Source organism: Opisthocomus hoazin, chromosome 4 (assembly GCF_030867145.1).
Source record: "Opisthocomus hoazin isolate bOpiHoa1 chromosome 4, bOpiHoa1.hap1, whole genome shotgun sequence".
NCBI classification, from domain to species: Eukaryota; Metazoa; Chordata; class Aves; order Opisthocomiformes; family Opisthocomidae; genus Opisthocomus; species Opisthocomus hoazin.
In genome coordinates, this window is record NC_134417.1 from 83125427 (window position 1) to 83143182 (window position 17756).

At 38.0% G+C, this 17756-nt stretch overlaps 1 protein-coding gene across 8 annotated transcripts in view; it reads right to left on the reverse strand.

Moving 5' to 3' along the window:
- Positions 1-17756, reverse strand: part of ZMYND11 (zinc finger MYND-type containing 11) — a 109146-nt gene that overhangs the window by 37546 nt on the left and 53844 nt on the right. For all 8 annotated transcript variants that reach the window (XM_075419745.1, XM_075419742.1, XM_075419744.1 and 5 more), the window contains one exon: positions 5498-5657. In XM_075419745.1, coding sequence (XP_075275860.1) covers positions 5498-5653 — 156 coding nt within the window. In that variant the 5' untranslated portion in view covers positions 5654-5657. The remainder of the gene's footprint in view (positions 1-5497; positions 5658-17756) is intronic.

The window sequence follows — 17756 nt, forward strand, 5'->3', positions numbered from 1 at the left end:
TATGTTTGGCCTTGGATCAGTGGATTCCCGTAGGACTTCAGATTAAAGCCAATATGGATGGATAAGACAAATGGAGAATTTTTTAAATACTGAAGGAATTTTTTCTTCATTTGGTGTGACGTATTCTTCCTCTTTGTGATCTCAGTTGTAAGAGCTTTCATGATGAGGTCACTGGCTGTCACTATTGCTGTTTCATACTATCCTTCTGCTCCTAGTTGAAATGAATGGGATGCACATTAAAACCATTCCTCAACCTAGTTAGTTAGTTAGAAGCCCGTAGCTTGCTAGCAATAACCCTATGTAGGGTTTTTTTTTGTTTAAGGTTTGTTTTTGTTTTGTTTTGTTTTGTTTTAATTTAAAGTGTATTTTATGTACAGAAAATCATGATTCAAACTGTCTCAGTGACCATTCTTAAGCTCTTTACAATTATCTTCATATTTATGGAGATTCAAGATGACACAGCCAGTTCAAAAAACAGCTTCTGGCTACCAATACTGACCTAGCATGGAAAAAACAATATAATCACAAAAGTAATTAAGCATGGCAAGTAAGGACCCCAACCTTTGCTCAATCTAAAGCTATTTAGATTAACACAAACATAACAGCCAAAATACTCATTTCTCATAGATGGATCCTAGCAAAATGGAACCTGCAATACATCAAATCACAATTATCACTGGGTGTGTGCCTAAGGTTACTTAGGGTTAACAAAATCACCTTCAAAACTCATAGTGCTGGCAGTGGGTTACAATAAAGGTTAAAATGATGAGAAAGCAGACAGAGTGAAGACATGGATTATTTAGGCAGCCCTGAGACTTTAAATAATCTGGAGTCACTTTGAGCAAGCACCAGTACTTTCTATATATAAAATATCAGAAAAGCCCCAGTAATGAGTTAGCAAGTTATGAATACATGAGCATGTTGGGAGAAAAGCACATTCTACTTCTAATTTTTTCTGAAAACAGAAAAGCAAGCAAACTGTCCCTCCAAATAGCATGCTCTCCACTAAACTAACATATCTGGAGAGGGAAGAACTGGAGAGGCAATTATTTAGATACGGAGAGGACCAAATGCACAGGAAAGTAACTGTAACTAAAGCCCAAAGTAAAACTTCACTTGCTGACTCTTTCTATAAGCAATCAATTAAATAATAAGAAAAGAGAACTCTGTAAAAGAGTAACTTCTTGAAAAGATAATCACCTTGTTTGTATTTTGTCAGTGAAGAAATAGCTCAAAGTGCCTTAACTAAGCATGAAGCCTCACTCTTCACATGTCATTAGAGAATTTGGCTACCATGAACCAACTTTAAACCACAGTAGTGCTATGAGATATCTTGCACTCAGATGCAAACAGTAAATCTGTGTTAGTAACACATCTCCATTTTAGAAGAGCTCGATACTGCTTGGCTTTATGAACACAGGTAAATTGAAATTATACATTCATCATGCCTCTGTCTGGGTCAGTGCAGTTTTATGACTGCAATCGTGAGGAGAATTAGCATGTTAAAGGCTCAAAATAGTTCCATGCACACTGTCTGCAGAAAAATCACAAAATATGTAAATGAGTAAGACAAACTAACTCTAAGAACTGTATCTAACCCCCCATAAAGCTACATGACATTGGTGCTTTAATTTGACTTCTTTCATTGGGATTTGACTGAGCACTATTTTACACAGATAAAAGTACATAAAAATCATGGCATAACTGAAAACAGAAATGAATAGGTAAGGAGATTCACATTTCCTTCCTTCAAGAACTATATTTCCCTTCCGTTTTATCGACTGCATTGAAAACATAGTTAACAACACTGATGTGCAAATTTTTTTCTAAACTCGAACAGCAAGGAGATAATTTCTTTTAAGTTGATAATAAATAACATTTCCAAATTCCACAAGTTCTGTGAGAAACAGAAATAAAGCTTTTAGAAAGAAAAAGTAAACTTCCATTACCAGATTTCAGGACAGACATTTCCCTTGCAAGGCAAAAAGCTGCAGAGACTTTGTTGAATTGCATAATAATGGCATCAACAAACAGTGAAAATGCAAAATTCCTAACTAAAATCCTGGATAACAATGGAAAGTAATTTCTTCTCTCATTTATTTTGTGTCAAATGCATTAATCATCTGCAAGATGAGAAAGCCTGTAATATGAGAACAAAATTTGAAAATGTGCAAAACATCTGTATAGATGGCAAATGAGCAAACGAAATGAATACCTGCACAAGCCCCAGAGGTATAATATTTGCAGCAAAGTTTCTGTATAGGTGTCAACCCTTCAATATCAGTTGGAATACAATATGTTTGGCAACTGGCTTCACATTTTAAATTTAGTAACTTTTATAAAAATATTTCTCCCACATCTATCTGAGAGAAAAACAGAAAATTTTATAGTCTTTTAAATCTGATCATTCTTTTTCCCAGTTTTTCAGAATATTCATTTTCACATGAGTTGTCCCTTTTGGCAGGGCCTCCTGGTGTCCTCAAACTGTTTTGTCTTTGCACCTCAGCTTGTTCTTTTGTATGATACCCATAAATATACGAAATTTTTGCTTCATTTTTTTTACTGCAGCTTCAACATACTGATAGAACAACGATAGCAAAGTAGCATAAATTTTTTAACACATTCCTCTGAAGGCTGAGTAACCCTATCAGAGATCGTGCCCTTACTGCATAGATCTATTATTATGTCAACCTATTCGATAGGGCAATGTCTGGAAGCACATAAGTAAGCACCACAGATCATCTAATGAATCTTTTCCAAATGAGCTGTGTTTTCACAATCTGCATACTTTCAGTTGTTGTTACCATTTAGCAATCAGTCCGCAGTCATCATTAAAACCAGCACTTTCAGGCCTTGTGGCAGCCTCTAGTCAGGCACCTATATAAGTAACACATACCGGTGCTCGGCAGTTCTGTGGTCCAGGCCAGTAATTTATTTACTTGAATATGGATTTAAAATGCAAGATTTAGATCCAAAACTTCAAAAATATAAAGAAATATCAAGCAAATACTCATGTAAAAAATGAGGGGAGGGACAACAGGAATGTGTCCCTTTGCTAACTCCTTGAAACAGCTTATCCTTACTGACTTCCACTGTGGTGCCAGAAAACGAGCTAAAATCCAAGGGCATTCTTGTACTGATGTCAATAGGTGATGGGTCAGTTCTCAAGTCTTTCTCTTTCACATTATGAGCTTTGCAAGTTCCTGTAGTACCAATCGAACCGAGTTTGACAATTGGGACAAACGTCTGTCTGTAAATGCTAAAGTTTGACGACCCTGAAATCCCTGTTCCAACATTAACAGCCCTATTTCATAGAGCTCTATCTCCTACAAGTGGATCTCTGAAAAGACTTCTGTGTGTTTGTCCTCACTGAAATGTAACTTGAGCTCATGGTTCAACAGTCATTAGTACCAGATCTGAGCACTACTGCATTACAAAGAACTATAAACTGCATCTTGATCAAGTGCAGACAAAGCGTCTGTAAAACTATCCAGTGTGTTCAATGTAGAGAACGCCGCAAACTTCATGGTTTTGCACCAATTGTTGAAGAATGGAAAATACTTTATCTGAGGTCCAGTGATGACAATGACACTTTGTTACTCATTAAAATTTTTTGAATAAAAGAACAAAGAGAATGACTTTATAGCAAGTCAATGTGTTTTGCTACATCTGCCTCCAGCATTCTGATTCAGTATTAGGCTCAAGATGTTGGAGGTTGGGTACTGTTGAAACACAGCCTGGATCAGAAGCTAACTCCTATTTTTGCAAAAACCTGTTAAGTCAAGTGCGCACTGGTGTTCTGAACAACTGCGACGGCTATCAGAGGCTATCAGACATATGGACACAGCACAAGGCATCAGTGATTAGCAGTCATGTTGAACATACAGTCAATATGTCTAACCAAAGGGCTATTCATAATGCAACTTAAGCAGCATCTTCAGTCAAGTCAAAGACAACTCTTCTTATTCTGAGATAAAATAATTATGTAATTCTGATGACTCACAGGGAATTTACATTGTGGTTATCTTACAAATTTTGTTAAAAAGATGTCGCTAATAAGTTGCATGAACATTTTTTGAATTACTATTTAAGAAATGGCTATTGTGAGGCATTTTAACTTTTTTTTTTTTACTCTCTTAGCAATACAGGAAACAAACATATTGAATACTCGAGATAACTACAGATCTCAGACTTCACGTCAGGTTGAGTCTACACAGTTAACATCACCTCTAAACTGACATCAGAAATACCTAAGAGAGCTAAGCTGGAATTTTGAAATGTTTACACCAGGGGAGAACAGTGAAAACAAAGCTACATGCCCTTTAAAGGCTCCCTTGAGGGTTACTAATGAAATTACAATCTTAACAGTGACATAATGTACATTAAATATATATCTAAATACTTTCAATTAGTGTAACAGGGGTAATTTTAACCATAATGTTTTCTGTTATGGATACTGCTTGTTTCCGTTTTCTATTTCTCTCACTTTAAAACAAAAAATAATCTGTTGTTTCACTTTCAGGATCTTATTGATGGCTGCAATAATGCAATGAGTATTTCGGTGGGTTTTAGATTTTATATTCCTGTAGAGCTTTTCTGATTTTCCTCAAAATTTAAATTATTATCTATGTCTGACACAATGCTGTCCATTTTACCAGTATTTAATGCAATTGATATTTCAAAGCAAGAGTTCCTAGTTCAAGTATTTAAAAGCTTTGCCAAACTCTTTTTTTTAATTACAAAAACATGGTCTTTTAAATACAGAGACTGGGCTTCTGAATAAGGCAAAGCAATTGTGCCAGCTTTTTCCTAGTCTATGTCACTATTCTAAGTTAATTTTGTGAGTGCATTCCATCTCGGCTATGGAGGGATAGAGAAAACATGCTTTTCTTCCCTTCACATAACTTTCAACCTGTTTAACTCTATTTAAATATTTTACACATCCAGTAGAATAATGTCTGGATGCCTGTAACTAATTTGCTAAGAAAATCCTTCTTAACTGAATGCCCTGGTGTTCACAAATATCTGTAAAACACATCTTTTCATGTGTGTTTGTATATAAATACACAAATTCTTGTTGCGCTTTTGAATGGGAGGAGTTCTTCCTTCCTCAGATTCAGACTAAAGCAAGATTAATCAAAAATTCTTGTCTTCTTTCTTTTTAAAAGATACTGTCTTTGGGATTTGAGGACATCTGAGGATTTCAAGTAATACCAATAAAATTTACTGTCTTCCTGTACAGCTGTAGAAGAGAATACTACATAAATGTAATGGATGACTGAGCTAAGGACTGTGCCAGTTTTTCATAGCAGAAAACTCAGAATTTAAGAAGAGCTTCTATGGAATAGAAAAGGTTAAAAAAGTTTAAGAGTGCATTGCTTTCCTGTTCACAAGCACCAACACAGCTTCTATAAATAACTTTAAACAGAAATTAAAACAATCTTCATGCTACGATACCAGAAATTGTGATTTACTTTCTCAAAGACTTTATACTCACAATCTCATCTCCCGGCAACCAATATCCTTCTTGTTCAATACCAGCTTTTGACCCTTTACACCCCACCGTCAGGGTTTCAACAATAAGACCATCCTTGACTGCTAAACTCAACTGACGTGTGGTTTCTTTTGGATGCATACCATGGACTCGAGACATATACCTGCACACAAAGCACAAAAGTTTTTAAGTGTTAAACTACAAAATACATCAGGAAAAAACATTCTTTTTCAAATTATTTAAAATAACACACAGTCTGTGTTTTAGGTTGTTTTCAAACTCTCAAAATTTATACAGTTTCCCCCTTTACTCCAAATCATCTTTTCTTCCCCTTGAAGTTAACACATACACACTTAGACGAGTAGTAGCACACTAATCATCTACCAAAACAAATGATCACACCCCAAAACTAACACGCATGCTGCTTGGTCTTGTCTCTGCTAAACTTCCACATCCATTTGTGCTCCTAAAGAGACTTCTTTAAATTAACTGAAGCTTACATTTCAGTAATACTTCCTATAGCATAGATACTACAGAATGAGTCTGGAGATGTACCACTCAATCTACGTGATGCTCGTAAGTACAACACATTTTATAAAAAATGTGAAATTTATGCATCACATATGAAACACAACAACCAGAGTTACAGTACTAAGTGGTTTTTCTCTTTTCTTGAGATAATCACAATGATCACGCTACGATGAACTGCGCTGGTGAGAACAAAACATATATAGCCTAAACTATAAACATATAAACATGAGATTCAGTTCTTCACCTTTACCCAGTATAATTTACTGCTAGACCAACACCAAATATTAACTTGAAGTAAACAACATAAAATGAACTTCCCACAAATAAAGACGACCTCCCTGTTTTAAAATCATTACACTTCATTTTTTTAGCAGAATTCCAAGAACATATCTGTGAGTCACTTCAAGAAGTGAAGAGAGCTGCAGTCGCATACAATCAGCAGATAAGTGTATTGACTTGGAACCAATTGTTTCGTGGACATATTTTTCTAGTCACAGCTTTCTTACAGTTACATGGCTAACTGAATTTCTTTCCCTTTTGGTTTCCCCAGGTGCTCCGTCTTTACCTGTCTCCTAGGAGAGAAATCTGTAATTTGCCTGCTTTAAGACAAAGTCAGCTATAGTATCCTCTGTTTCATGCTTCATAATGCATTCCAGCAACCATGATTCTTTTGTGACTGTCATCACAAACATCTTCACAAAAAAATATAATCATTATGAGAAGCAAACTTGAGGAAAATTTATTCTAAAGCATTATCATTACATGAAAAAAAAAGAGTTACATCAGTTCAGATTTTTTTTAATAACATGGCTGACAGGAACTTTTAATGCCTTAGAAGTTATGAACTTACAACGAGGGACGAAGACCCTTGGATTGTACTGGTCAACCCTTCTCTTTGAAGACATATGCCTTTCAAACATATGCCATTTTTTTTGATGCATAAAGGTCTTTTCCGACCCTGCACTCTCTCACAAGCTTTTGCTGGAACTGGTTTACCCTCATCTAATCTTTCTGTTTTGCTCTAAAGGAAACTAAATGAATATAATCATTTAGTAAATTTCTGATTGAGTAGCAGTATATAGTTGTGTAGTAAATAATACACCAATCAGAGAAACACAGGTAATTTATAAATTTCTGCCTGGTATCAGAGGCATTACATAAATGCAGGTTTTCTTAGGGTAAAAACTCTTAGAAGCAGATGCCGCCATTGGCTATATTTCACAATGTTTACCACCACATGGTCCAAGTCTGGTTGGTTTGTGCATGCTACCACTGCATAAAAAGTAAGTAATAATAAATTAAATTAATAGAGAAAGAACCAAATTCTGTGCAAGTCTGTGATCCAGACTAATATGAATCTTGTGCTGGCTAGCAAAAAGGACAGAGGGCCAAGCAATGACTCAGAAGACAGGCACATCAGTTCTGTATCACGCTGGGTGGATGCTTATCTGCCCTACCTGATCCCTTTCTGCTTCTGTACAAACCAAAAGTCAACATGAGAACCTGTTCAAGTGATACTAAACACTACAAATGAGTTTTCCAAGTTCTCCAAATTCCAAGGAGGTTTTAAACAGGCAAAGACTCAAATCTATTACTTCATTTTCAAATAGAGTGCAAGTGAACACCATTAGTTTGCTGAGGCATAAAGTGCTGAAGGTTCAAAACTGTCTGAAATAGGGAAAACAACTCATTTTTTATAAACTCTTGTTACATGTATTTCATGTGTGTGTGCACTTATGCACATATTTATGCAAACACAACTAGCTTTTTAAAGTGCACATTATCTCTGTCAACACTTGCTAACTTCATTGGTTTTTCATCAAATTTCCATTTTAACTCTGTACTAACAACCTCCCCATCAGAGCCACAGCATTCATGTCTCCTGCTATTTCTTCAAGTCTTTAGTAGGTCTCAAAATACACAGCACAGGTACTATCACTCTTCCCATTTTACCAACAGAACAAATGAGGCTCTGAGCAAGGAGGTGATTTCCCTACAGTTATACAGTAGGCTGCTATAGGTCTGAGAACAGAAATCAGGCATTAATCCAGTGCCATAACCTTCCATGCATCCTGCTGAAGAAACCATGTATTTTGCATTGCGTCATCCATAGTTGCAGAAACACAGTCTAACAAAACTCTTGAATGTAAGCTATACATTTAGTGATTATTTTTCACCCACATCTCTGAACAGAACAAACATATAATACAAACCAAAAAGCCTGAAACCAAATTCTTATCAGCTAGGAGGTTTAATCTGCCTATTTCAACAGTGGCAGGGTATGCACTAGTGAAAAGGAGCACAAGGCTCAAGATCTCCCATTTCTCAAATCCAATCTGTGTTCTCAACCAGAGTGGAAGTACTGCCACCAACTAAACAATCTCCTCATTTTCTCCAGCTGTAAATCGGGAGTAATAAATCCCCAATGGCTTTCTGAAGAATACTTTAGTCATTGTTCAAACTGTGCAGTCTGGAGATCCACAAGGGCTATGTTTTCCATGTTTAATGCAAAATGCTATCAGCTTTCATAGGAAAACATACACATATAGGGAGAATGTTTTTACTTCGAAGTGTAGAATTGCTGTTAGAAAAGTGACTGTCGCCCCTACTTTTTACTTATATTAAAACCTGTGAAGTGTACATGGCTAGATATTCACAAAGACTATAAAACAACACTGTCAGGGTCAGGGTGAAATCCTATCTTGTTTCTTTTCATCCAGAAGGACTGCAGCTAAACTAAGAAGCTATTAAGGCACAGGATTTGAACTAGAAAAGATAGTTAAAAATAATGAAATGTGAAAAACAGTCACAACACATGAAAGATGCTGGAAACACAAAATAAGCTAAACTCAAGCCTAGAGATAGCAAGCATGATGTCTGGAGTCCTAACTATCACATCAGGCTCATTACTGGATCAGGGAAAAAAAATATTGAAATGTCTTTGTGCAAAAGTGAAACTACTAATCTAGGGAGCACAAGTCTTTTCCTGGCACTGCATGCACTGAAGCATCTGGCACCAAGAAGTTAAAAACAAATAAGAGAGATAAAGCAATCCCTGACTCCTGTTTTTAAAAAAAAGCTGATTAGCCTTACCTTGGAGACAGGGAGTTGAAGCAATACTGGTTTGTTCTGCTCTTGCCCTGTCCTCCATATCAACAGATTGGGAAATGTAATATAATCCCTATACTGCTACTATGTAGCCAGCCAGGGGAGGCCAAGCAAATACGCCTTCAGATGGGTGAGAATAAGGCATGGAGACAAAGTAAAACCCTCTAAATCAGAAAACCAGCCCTAATCAGATAGGGGGCTGAAACAACCATTTCAAAATACAATTTAACTGTGCTAATCCCTACTGTATAAAATGAGAGTCTGTCTGATAAAAAAAAAAGAGGTTAGGCCTGATAATCTGCACGTTAAATTCCAAATCTCACCAAATGAGGCTGCCTGTCTGCAGGACACAGAAGCAACTGAACTGCTGCCCAGTATTCCAGTATTTACAGGTCAGTATTGCCTCTATCCATCAACTGGCAGTGCAAACCTCCTTGACATTTGCATAGAAGAATCTAGCAAATCTAGCAAAATTACAGTTTTTGTAACCAACTTCTAAGAGTCTACTAAAGCATGTTTTCAATTATTGCAACACCTCTTGGAAAGCAAAGGGTACGTATCTTTAGCGTGTAAGTTCTTGATTACCACTCAAACAAAACTCAGCATTGTCACACCATCAAGTCTATACATAAACGCACTGACCTTCAGAAATGAGGTACCACCAACAGCATCAGGTAAATGCACACGTGCACATAGCTAATATATGTGCACACCTGTCCGGCAGCGAAGGAAAAAATTTAGATGAGAATGACAGAGGACAACCATTAATAGATTTGTAGACTGTATGTGTGTGTGCATACTGATCTGTATTTAGTATATAAAATGCCAATCAGAAAAACGTGAAACAACAATTTTAAACCTATTTGGGACTGCAGATAAACAGTAGTCAGGTCTTTTCAAATCTAGCAGCAATAAAACATCATCATATTCTTCTGTTTATATACCTTACTCTTGTTACCCATTCTAAAACCTTGACCATCTCTCAGACACAACAGGGACAGCCCAAGAGGTCAGCACAGCTGGAGGTGAGGACTCAAGCAGCTCTCACAGGTCTCAGGGCATCCAGGAGGCACACAGCCATCTGCTCCACACCCCACATGAGCCACGTCGCAAGGACAGGGGAGGAACGATCTGCAGGAAAACCTCATATGTGCCCTTCTAGAGTCTCTCTCCTTCACAGCCACAAACTGCAGAAGCTCCTGTAACTCAATTCACTACTAAGTGACAACTGGATCTTGCCACCTCCCTTTGCTAAACAAAACTGGACCACAGGAGTACCCTAATCCACCTCTAAACCGCTTGCCTGCCCAATATACAACAGACATTATAGAAGCACTGAAGTCTGTCAGCATACGATCAACTGACACCTGAAACTTCAAAAAAAATTTTCTGAAACTAGCCCGTGTTCAGCATGTCTTCCTATTCAAAACCTACATCTCATACATGTGCTTCATAACATACCTTAAAACTCAAGAAAAAGGTTTGTTTTGATCTAAGGGGTGTGGAGGAAGCAGGCTCTGAAGCTAGGATCACCATGGGAGCAAAACAGATACAAAAGTAGCTGGCACTTGCAGGGGATCAGATGGTGAACTTGTCGCCTACAGCTGTCACACAGCTCACAATTCTTTTCTTGGTGCTGTGCAAGACACAACACGAAGCCAAAACCTGTACCAAACAGCTTAATACACATGGTCACAAAATAGTGCAAACAAATAGCTAACTCTGCCCCCAAAGAGTCTTCCTGAAGGCAACTGTGGTCTACGGAGATGCAGCAAATGGTTTACATGGGTGCAGCTGGGCTGTGGCCCAAAAAACAAAGCTGGCCAAGGAAGGAAGTAAATTTCAAGTAGAAAGTTGACGGAGATATTTAAAAAAAAAAACCAAAAACAACTCAGTTGTCTGGACTCATAAGGAACTGCATTTTCAGCCACCTGAACTCATCAAAAGAAAAATACTGAAAAAATGCTACAGCAAGCATCTCTGTAAAAAAGTAAAATACATATAAGAAATAGCTGCCTTACATAAAATACGACAGTGTGATAAGTGTAGGTAGATGCTAATTTTAGTGGCAAATACTGTAATCTTGGTCTGATCAATTATCTTTATCTATGCTGGATGCCTCCGCCCTCCATGACACGAAATGAAGTAGCAGTCTGACGGCAGCAGCAGACTGTCTGCTAAGAAACTCATCCAGGGAAAAACAGAGGTCTTAAGATTTCCTTGTATGCACAGCCCATCTCACTATTGAGATCTGATAAAATACAGCAGATCCCATTAAACTCAACTGAGACTGCCATTAATTTTAAATGTTACCTACAGGTATATGAAAATGTCCCAGATCCAGGGACAGACCTTAAGGAATAATACATAAAATGGATGGAAAGCAGCCAAAAATCTGAGTTTTATATTGTGTTCCTATCTCTGATGCAACTGGAGAAATGACACCTTTTGCTTTAGATTGAGGGTATGACAGCAGTTTTATAGAAGGCCCATGCACTTCTTGTAAGACTTTTTTTAATTTGCAAAGAATAGGTCACTTGGTCATACTGAAAATAAAAATGGAATAGATGGCCGTGATTTTTTCTTTTTTTAAAACAAACACAGATACATAGTATAAGAACTTCAAAGACCCAGGCTCAAATCTCAGGAATCCACTGGCTATCCTTGTGGAGAACCAGGTGAACATTTGTGCCCACAGTTGTATGTCAAGGTCTCAACTCAGAAGTGCTGGCTGCCTGGTCCCACCGGAGGCAGCATTGTGGTAGAAATCAACTTTCACAAAACACAGGCTAAACATTATGGGTATTTGTATTTCGAAATGGTATATTTGAAATACATATTCCCTATTTGCCAGAAGCTGAAAGTAGGTCTGAGAGCTGAAGACAATATAGACACACAGAGAAAGCAGAACCATTTATAGCGGGGATGTAGCAGCACACTACTGTTTTCTAAGATACTTTTTGATATGTTTACAGTTTCTGAAGTTTCGATTCTGGATTGAATTCACTATGATAAAGACAACCAAAGCATAACACTCTTCATCTTTGCCTACACTTCACAAAGAGAGATGCATGTATATGAACAGGCTGCGCTCCACATACTAACAGCACACAGCACAGACCACACTGGCATGGACAGAGCTGCTGCCTGTGCAATGAAACACTGATTTTGTATGATCTACATTTTGTGCAGTCCAAAATTCCAAGTGAGGGACACCGAGAAACTGAATTACAGAGAAATTACAAATTTTCTTTTCCCTCTGACATCAGTGTCTGCAACACTCATTTGGAAGACACATACACTATCTAAGTAGGAAATGTTTTAAAACTTTGTTTCATCTCTCCTGCACAGTCCAGAAACACAGCACTTGCATGAATACAGAATCTAATTTTGTACAGTGTTTTTATAAAACAAAAAGAAAGCATAAACTCGATAGTGAAACAGTGAGATCCAGCAGTTCAGTGAAACTCAGATCTGCCTGATGCTTCTAACGCTGCTGCTAAAACAAAGCTAAGGAGTAATCTTGTCTGTGTGTGCTTTAGATACCCCAGGCACCATGGCAGTTTCCTATAATGTTAATCACCTGGGTCATTTCTGTCAAAACCACGGTAATTTTAACTCAGGAAATTCCTTGTTTCAGTAATTTAAATTCTCCCTGTAACAACTTCACTAAAGACTGTGTAACCCACCAATATGACCATGAAAAGCAAGTAACTAAGGTATCAAGCCATTAAATCCTTATCTACAAGAATCTCCCTTTCAGAACTACTACCACCTTCTTAAGGAGGAACTTTGCTAAAAAAAGTCTCTGCTTTCATGTTTCCAACCTAAACCATTGTATGTGATACTGCTGGCAATGTACACATATGTGCACTGAGCACCACTGGCAAACACAGACACATGCGTATGTACAATTGCCTGGGTACACGCAGAGCCACTGTTCCATCCAGCACTTTTCTGCAGATGTACTGAAGAGACAATGAGTAATACAAGCCTCAGAATATAACATCCCGGCTAATACCTTGCAAATGAAATACCTAGTCAGCTCACATTGAGCTCCTCAATTCAAAATATGCTTTAAAAAATATATATTCAAGTGCTTTCATGATTCAGTTTTTTAGAGTTTTCTATCTAATTTCCATTCTTATCTGGATTAAAAGTAACAAAAACTTTGGGGATTCTTTATTGGTTAGATTATTTTTAGCTGGGCTGAGTCTCAAAATCATCACACTGTCACACAAATGTTCAGTACAACGGCTGGAAAAGCCATCAGGGCAGGGCTGCTGCTTTCGGTGGTTATGTTGTTTATATGAATGGGAATATGAGACCACAGCCTAAAATAGACGGTATGAGTAGTGCTTTGGAGATCATTCTCTCTCCACTGATTACAAAGAAAGCCTTGATGAGCACTTCAGGCCAGATAACAACCTGCTAAATGGCTATGTCATACTCATTTTTATCTTCTAATAGAAAGCCACGTTTATTTACAGCAAAGAAACCAAACATAAGCTGGAAGTCTCACTTTCAAATATTATGAAGATGTTATGATTCGAGCAAAAATCAATACTGGTTGTGACATAAAAAGTAAATTTGTTTGCTTTTAGTAATTAGAAATAAAGATAGCCTGTTACATATTTTTCTGTGTAAACTTACACAACTTCAACACAAATAATAATAGAAATATGCAGTGCACCAGAACATTCATTAAAATTAAAATGGCAACAGTGATTTTCAAGTCAGTTACACTTCCACCACTTTCCTTCTCAATATTTATACTGGAGCTCATAGTTTGCATGTATTATCCATGGAAAGTACTAAACATTGAATATTACAATTTTTATAGTAACACACAGTAAATAGAGTTTAAAAGAGATTGCACTCATTAGCAAACATCAACCAAGGAATATGGCTGTTGTTAATAACCATGTGTTTGTGCTGTTAGTGTGAATCATTTTATTTACCAGTCATACTCATGCTCAGCCCAGAGATGACTTCACCTACTGAATCAATGAAGAACATTGACCTTTGAGATAAAAAAACCTGCCTTACTAGCAATACCACATAAAAGCATTCTTACCAGAAGAATTATTAGATAAGTGTCTTGGTTTAGCCTGGCTGGGTGCCAGGTGCCCACCAAAACCAGTCTATCACTCCCCCTCCTCAACTGGACAGGGCAGAAGAAATATGATGAAATGCTCATGGGTCGAGACAAGGACAGGGAGAAATCACTCACCAATTACTGTCATGGGCAAAACTGATTGAGCTTGGAGAAAATTGTTTAATTTATCACGAATCAGAGGAGAATAATGAGAAATTAAAACAAATCTTATAAACACCTTCCCTCCACCCCTCCCTTCTTCCCAGGCTCAACTTTACTCCCTTTCTTCTCTACCTCCTCCTCCCCAAGTGGCGCATGGGGACACAGAATGGGGGTTGTGGTCAGTTCATCACACGTTGTCTCCGCCACTCCTTCCTCCACACATTCTTCCCCTGCTCCAGCGTGGGGTCCCACCCACGAGAGACAGCTCTCCACAAACTTCTCCAATGTGAGTCCTTCCCATGGGGTGCCGTCCTTCACAAACTGCTCCAGCATGGGTCCCCCATGGGGTCACAAGTCCTGCCAGCAAACCTGCTCCAGTGAGGGCTCGCCACGGGGTCACAGCCTCCTTTGGGCATCCCCCTGATCTGGCATGGAGTCCTCCAAGGGTTGCAGGTGGAGATCTGCTCCACCATGGGCCTCCATGGGCTGCAGGGGACAGCCTGCCTCACCAGGGTCTTCTGCACGGGCTGCAGGGGAATCTCTGCTCTGGCGCCTGGAGCACCTCCTCTCCTCCTTCTGCACTAACCTCGGTGTCTGCAGAGTTGTTTCCCTCACATACTCTCACTCCTCTCTCCAGCTGCAAATGCTGTTACACATGTTTTTTTCCCCTTCTTAAATATGGTATCACAGAGGATAACCACTGTTGATGATGGGCTCAGCCTTGGCCAGTGGCAGGTCCATCTTGGAGCCTGCTGGCACTGGCTCTATCAGACATGGGGAAAGCTTCTGGCAGCTTCTCACAGAAGCCACCCCTATAGCCCCCCTGCTACCAAAGCCTTGCCATGCAAAGCCAGTACAATGAGGAAAACTGATCAAGGAAAACTCCTTAGAACAGCTGAGCACATATTTATTGTTTTTTTGCAAAATGAGCTGTAGGAACTAGATGTGTATGTGTTAATATTTCTGACCAAAGCAAACAGAGAAAGAATTAAGTCTCACCTCAAGCTCTAGTCCTCAACAAAACAGCCTTTTATGCTAAACCCCTAAAGGCGTTAACAGGTGCACAGCCAGCTACAGCATCCTTTCCATTCCGTGTTGTCACCATAAAGCAGGAAGAAAAGGTGGCGAGGCTGGAGGAATCTCTGTCAGTCCCACAGTGAATAGTTTTCTACACTACACACTGAATTGGTCTTACCACAGCCAGCACTGAGAAGCAGACCCAGTAATTCAGGGCAGCAATGTTCTTTATCACATCGTGGGACAACGGCTCAGTACCAAGTTGAAGGAACAATTATCCCTAACAAATCGGAAACAACGCTGCTTAGTATCTCTGGAATTCTTTTATGTATTCCTTTAACCAGTTTAATTAATGTGATTAAATATAATCATTACACAAATTGAAGAAATTATCTATATCAAGCAAAGAGCTTGATGGGAAAAAGAGTAATTATTAATATGCATTATAAACTCAAGATGACACTTTTACCATATCTACCAATTTAGAAATTTTAATTCTTCTACTACTCAGAGCAAATGCAGCTAGGTTCTTTATAGCCTTTTTCCAAGAAAAGTTTACAATATTTTCCTGTCATCCCTGCTTCCACCCTTCTTAGACAAAAATGTCTAAAAGCAGCTCTTAAAATGGACCACTAACACCAGTGATATTAAATTTACAGAATATCAAAACCAGAAAATCATTATGAACTCACAAATAAAATTAAGATTAAACACTATGTAAACAAATAAAGGCTTTATGACAAATGCAGCTATCTACAGGGAACACAGGTGAAATTTAATGAACCCATGCCATTGTGCACATTCCTTGTGCAATCGTTGACAATCTGTCACACCTTCTTAAGGGTCTTATTAAATATGAGTGTTTATCTTAGTTCCTCACTTCTCTTCAACATTTTTGTGAATCTGGATGTTAAAAATCCTTATGAGCTTGCTGAATATCACCTCATTGGTCAGTCTCAGTACAAATTTACAAGCAAAATTGTATATCGGTTATGATGCGAAAGCTGGTGAGCTTCCCTGTACTTTCACGCATATATGCAGTTGTCAGTGTTCTTTTTATTACTTCATAGCATATATCTGAACTTGTGCAAACATCCGAGAATTTCAACCTGAATGTATCATTTAACCTCACTCTGAAGCCATAAGTTTAAAAACTTAATGTTACAAACAAGTCAAATAGTTAGGTGTCCATCATATTTCTATGCAACGTATTGCTATGCTTGTAACTGATAGTTATGCACACATAATGCAGAGGTTTTACACCATATATGACCAAAATAGTAGTTTTACTGAAAATTTTGTTATTACAGATTCAAATCACCAGTTTTAGATTGCTTTTTTGTTTTATTAATATAATGATTTTTAACCAAATTGATAAAAAATGTTTAAAAAGCACAGAAGACCTTTTTTTTCCCCCCCAAGGACGTTCTATGACTAGGGATTTACAAGCTCTGAAACTCTAGACTTGGTTCATTCTCCTGGTTTAACAGAAAAATAGTGTTATGAGAACAGAAAAAAAAACATTGGTCTAAAGGAAACATCTGAAGTTTATCAGGAAAGAGAGAAGGAAAGTAAAAGAAAAGGAGATTGACTTAGTGGAGTCAGACGGAAAGAAGTGTCTTGTCATTGACTATAACAGAAAACACATAAAGAGGTATTTAAAACTACGAGTTTTCTATCCTGCCATCACCTGGTGATGTGTTTCTGTGTTAGTTTTCTGTAACGCATATATCTATACTAAAGCCAACCCAATACAACCTGAATTCAGTTTTCTCAGAGGTGAACACTCAAAGACAGGCTGCCACTAACAGCAGCAATGTGGCCTGCTGAGGAAGCAGGATCATGCTGCTTACTGCAGGACCTTGTACTCCGCACTTTTGCTTACCCTTGCGTACATCGCAAACTCCTAGTACACTGCATGGCATGGACAAAGACTTCCCTGTGCTGTTCTTCCTCATCCTTTTCCAACTGGTAAAATGTGAGCTTTCCTAAGTATGTCCTTCAATACTGACCTGTCCCACACAGTACAACTGACTGGAGTTTGATTAACATGCACCAGATTCTGAAGAGCTGCTTTTAATAATGCTATTTGCTTCACATGGTCACTTTTAAAATATACACAAGGATGATGTAAAGATGTGGAAAAGGAGCCAGTAACACTGGTTAAAAGTGAACTCTAGCAACCAACTATATTCTTCTCTGTAACAGGAGGATGTTTTACTTCAAACAACTGTTTTCAGATGAGCCTACTCTCCAGTAACAAAAATACAGATATTTTAGGGGAATGGCTTGACAAAGAATAAGAAACCAATAGAGCAGAAAAACATTTCTAAACTTTAATTTCAG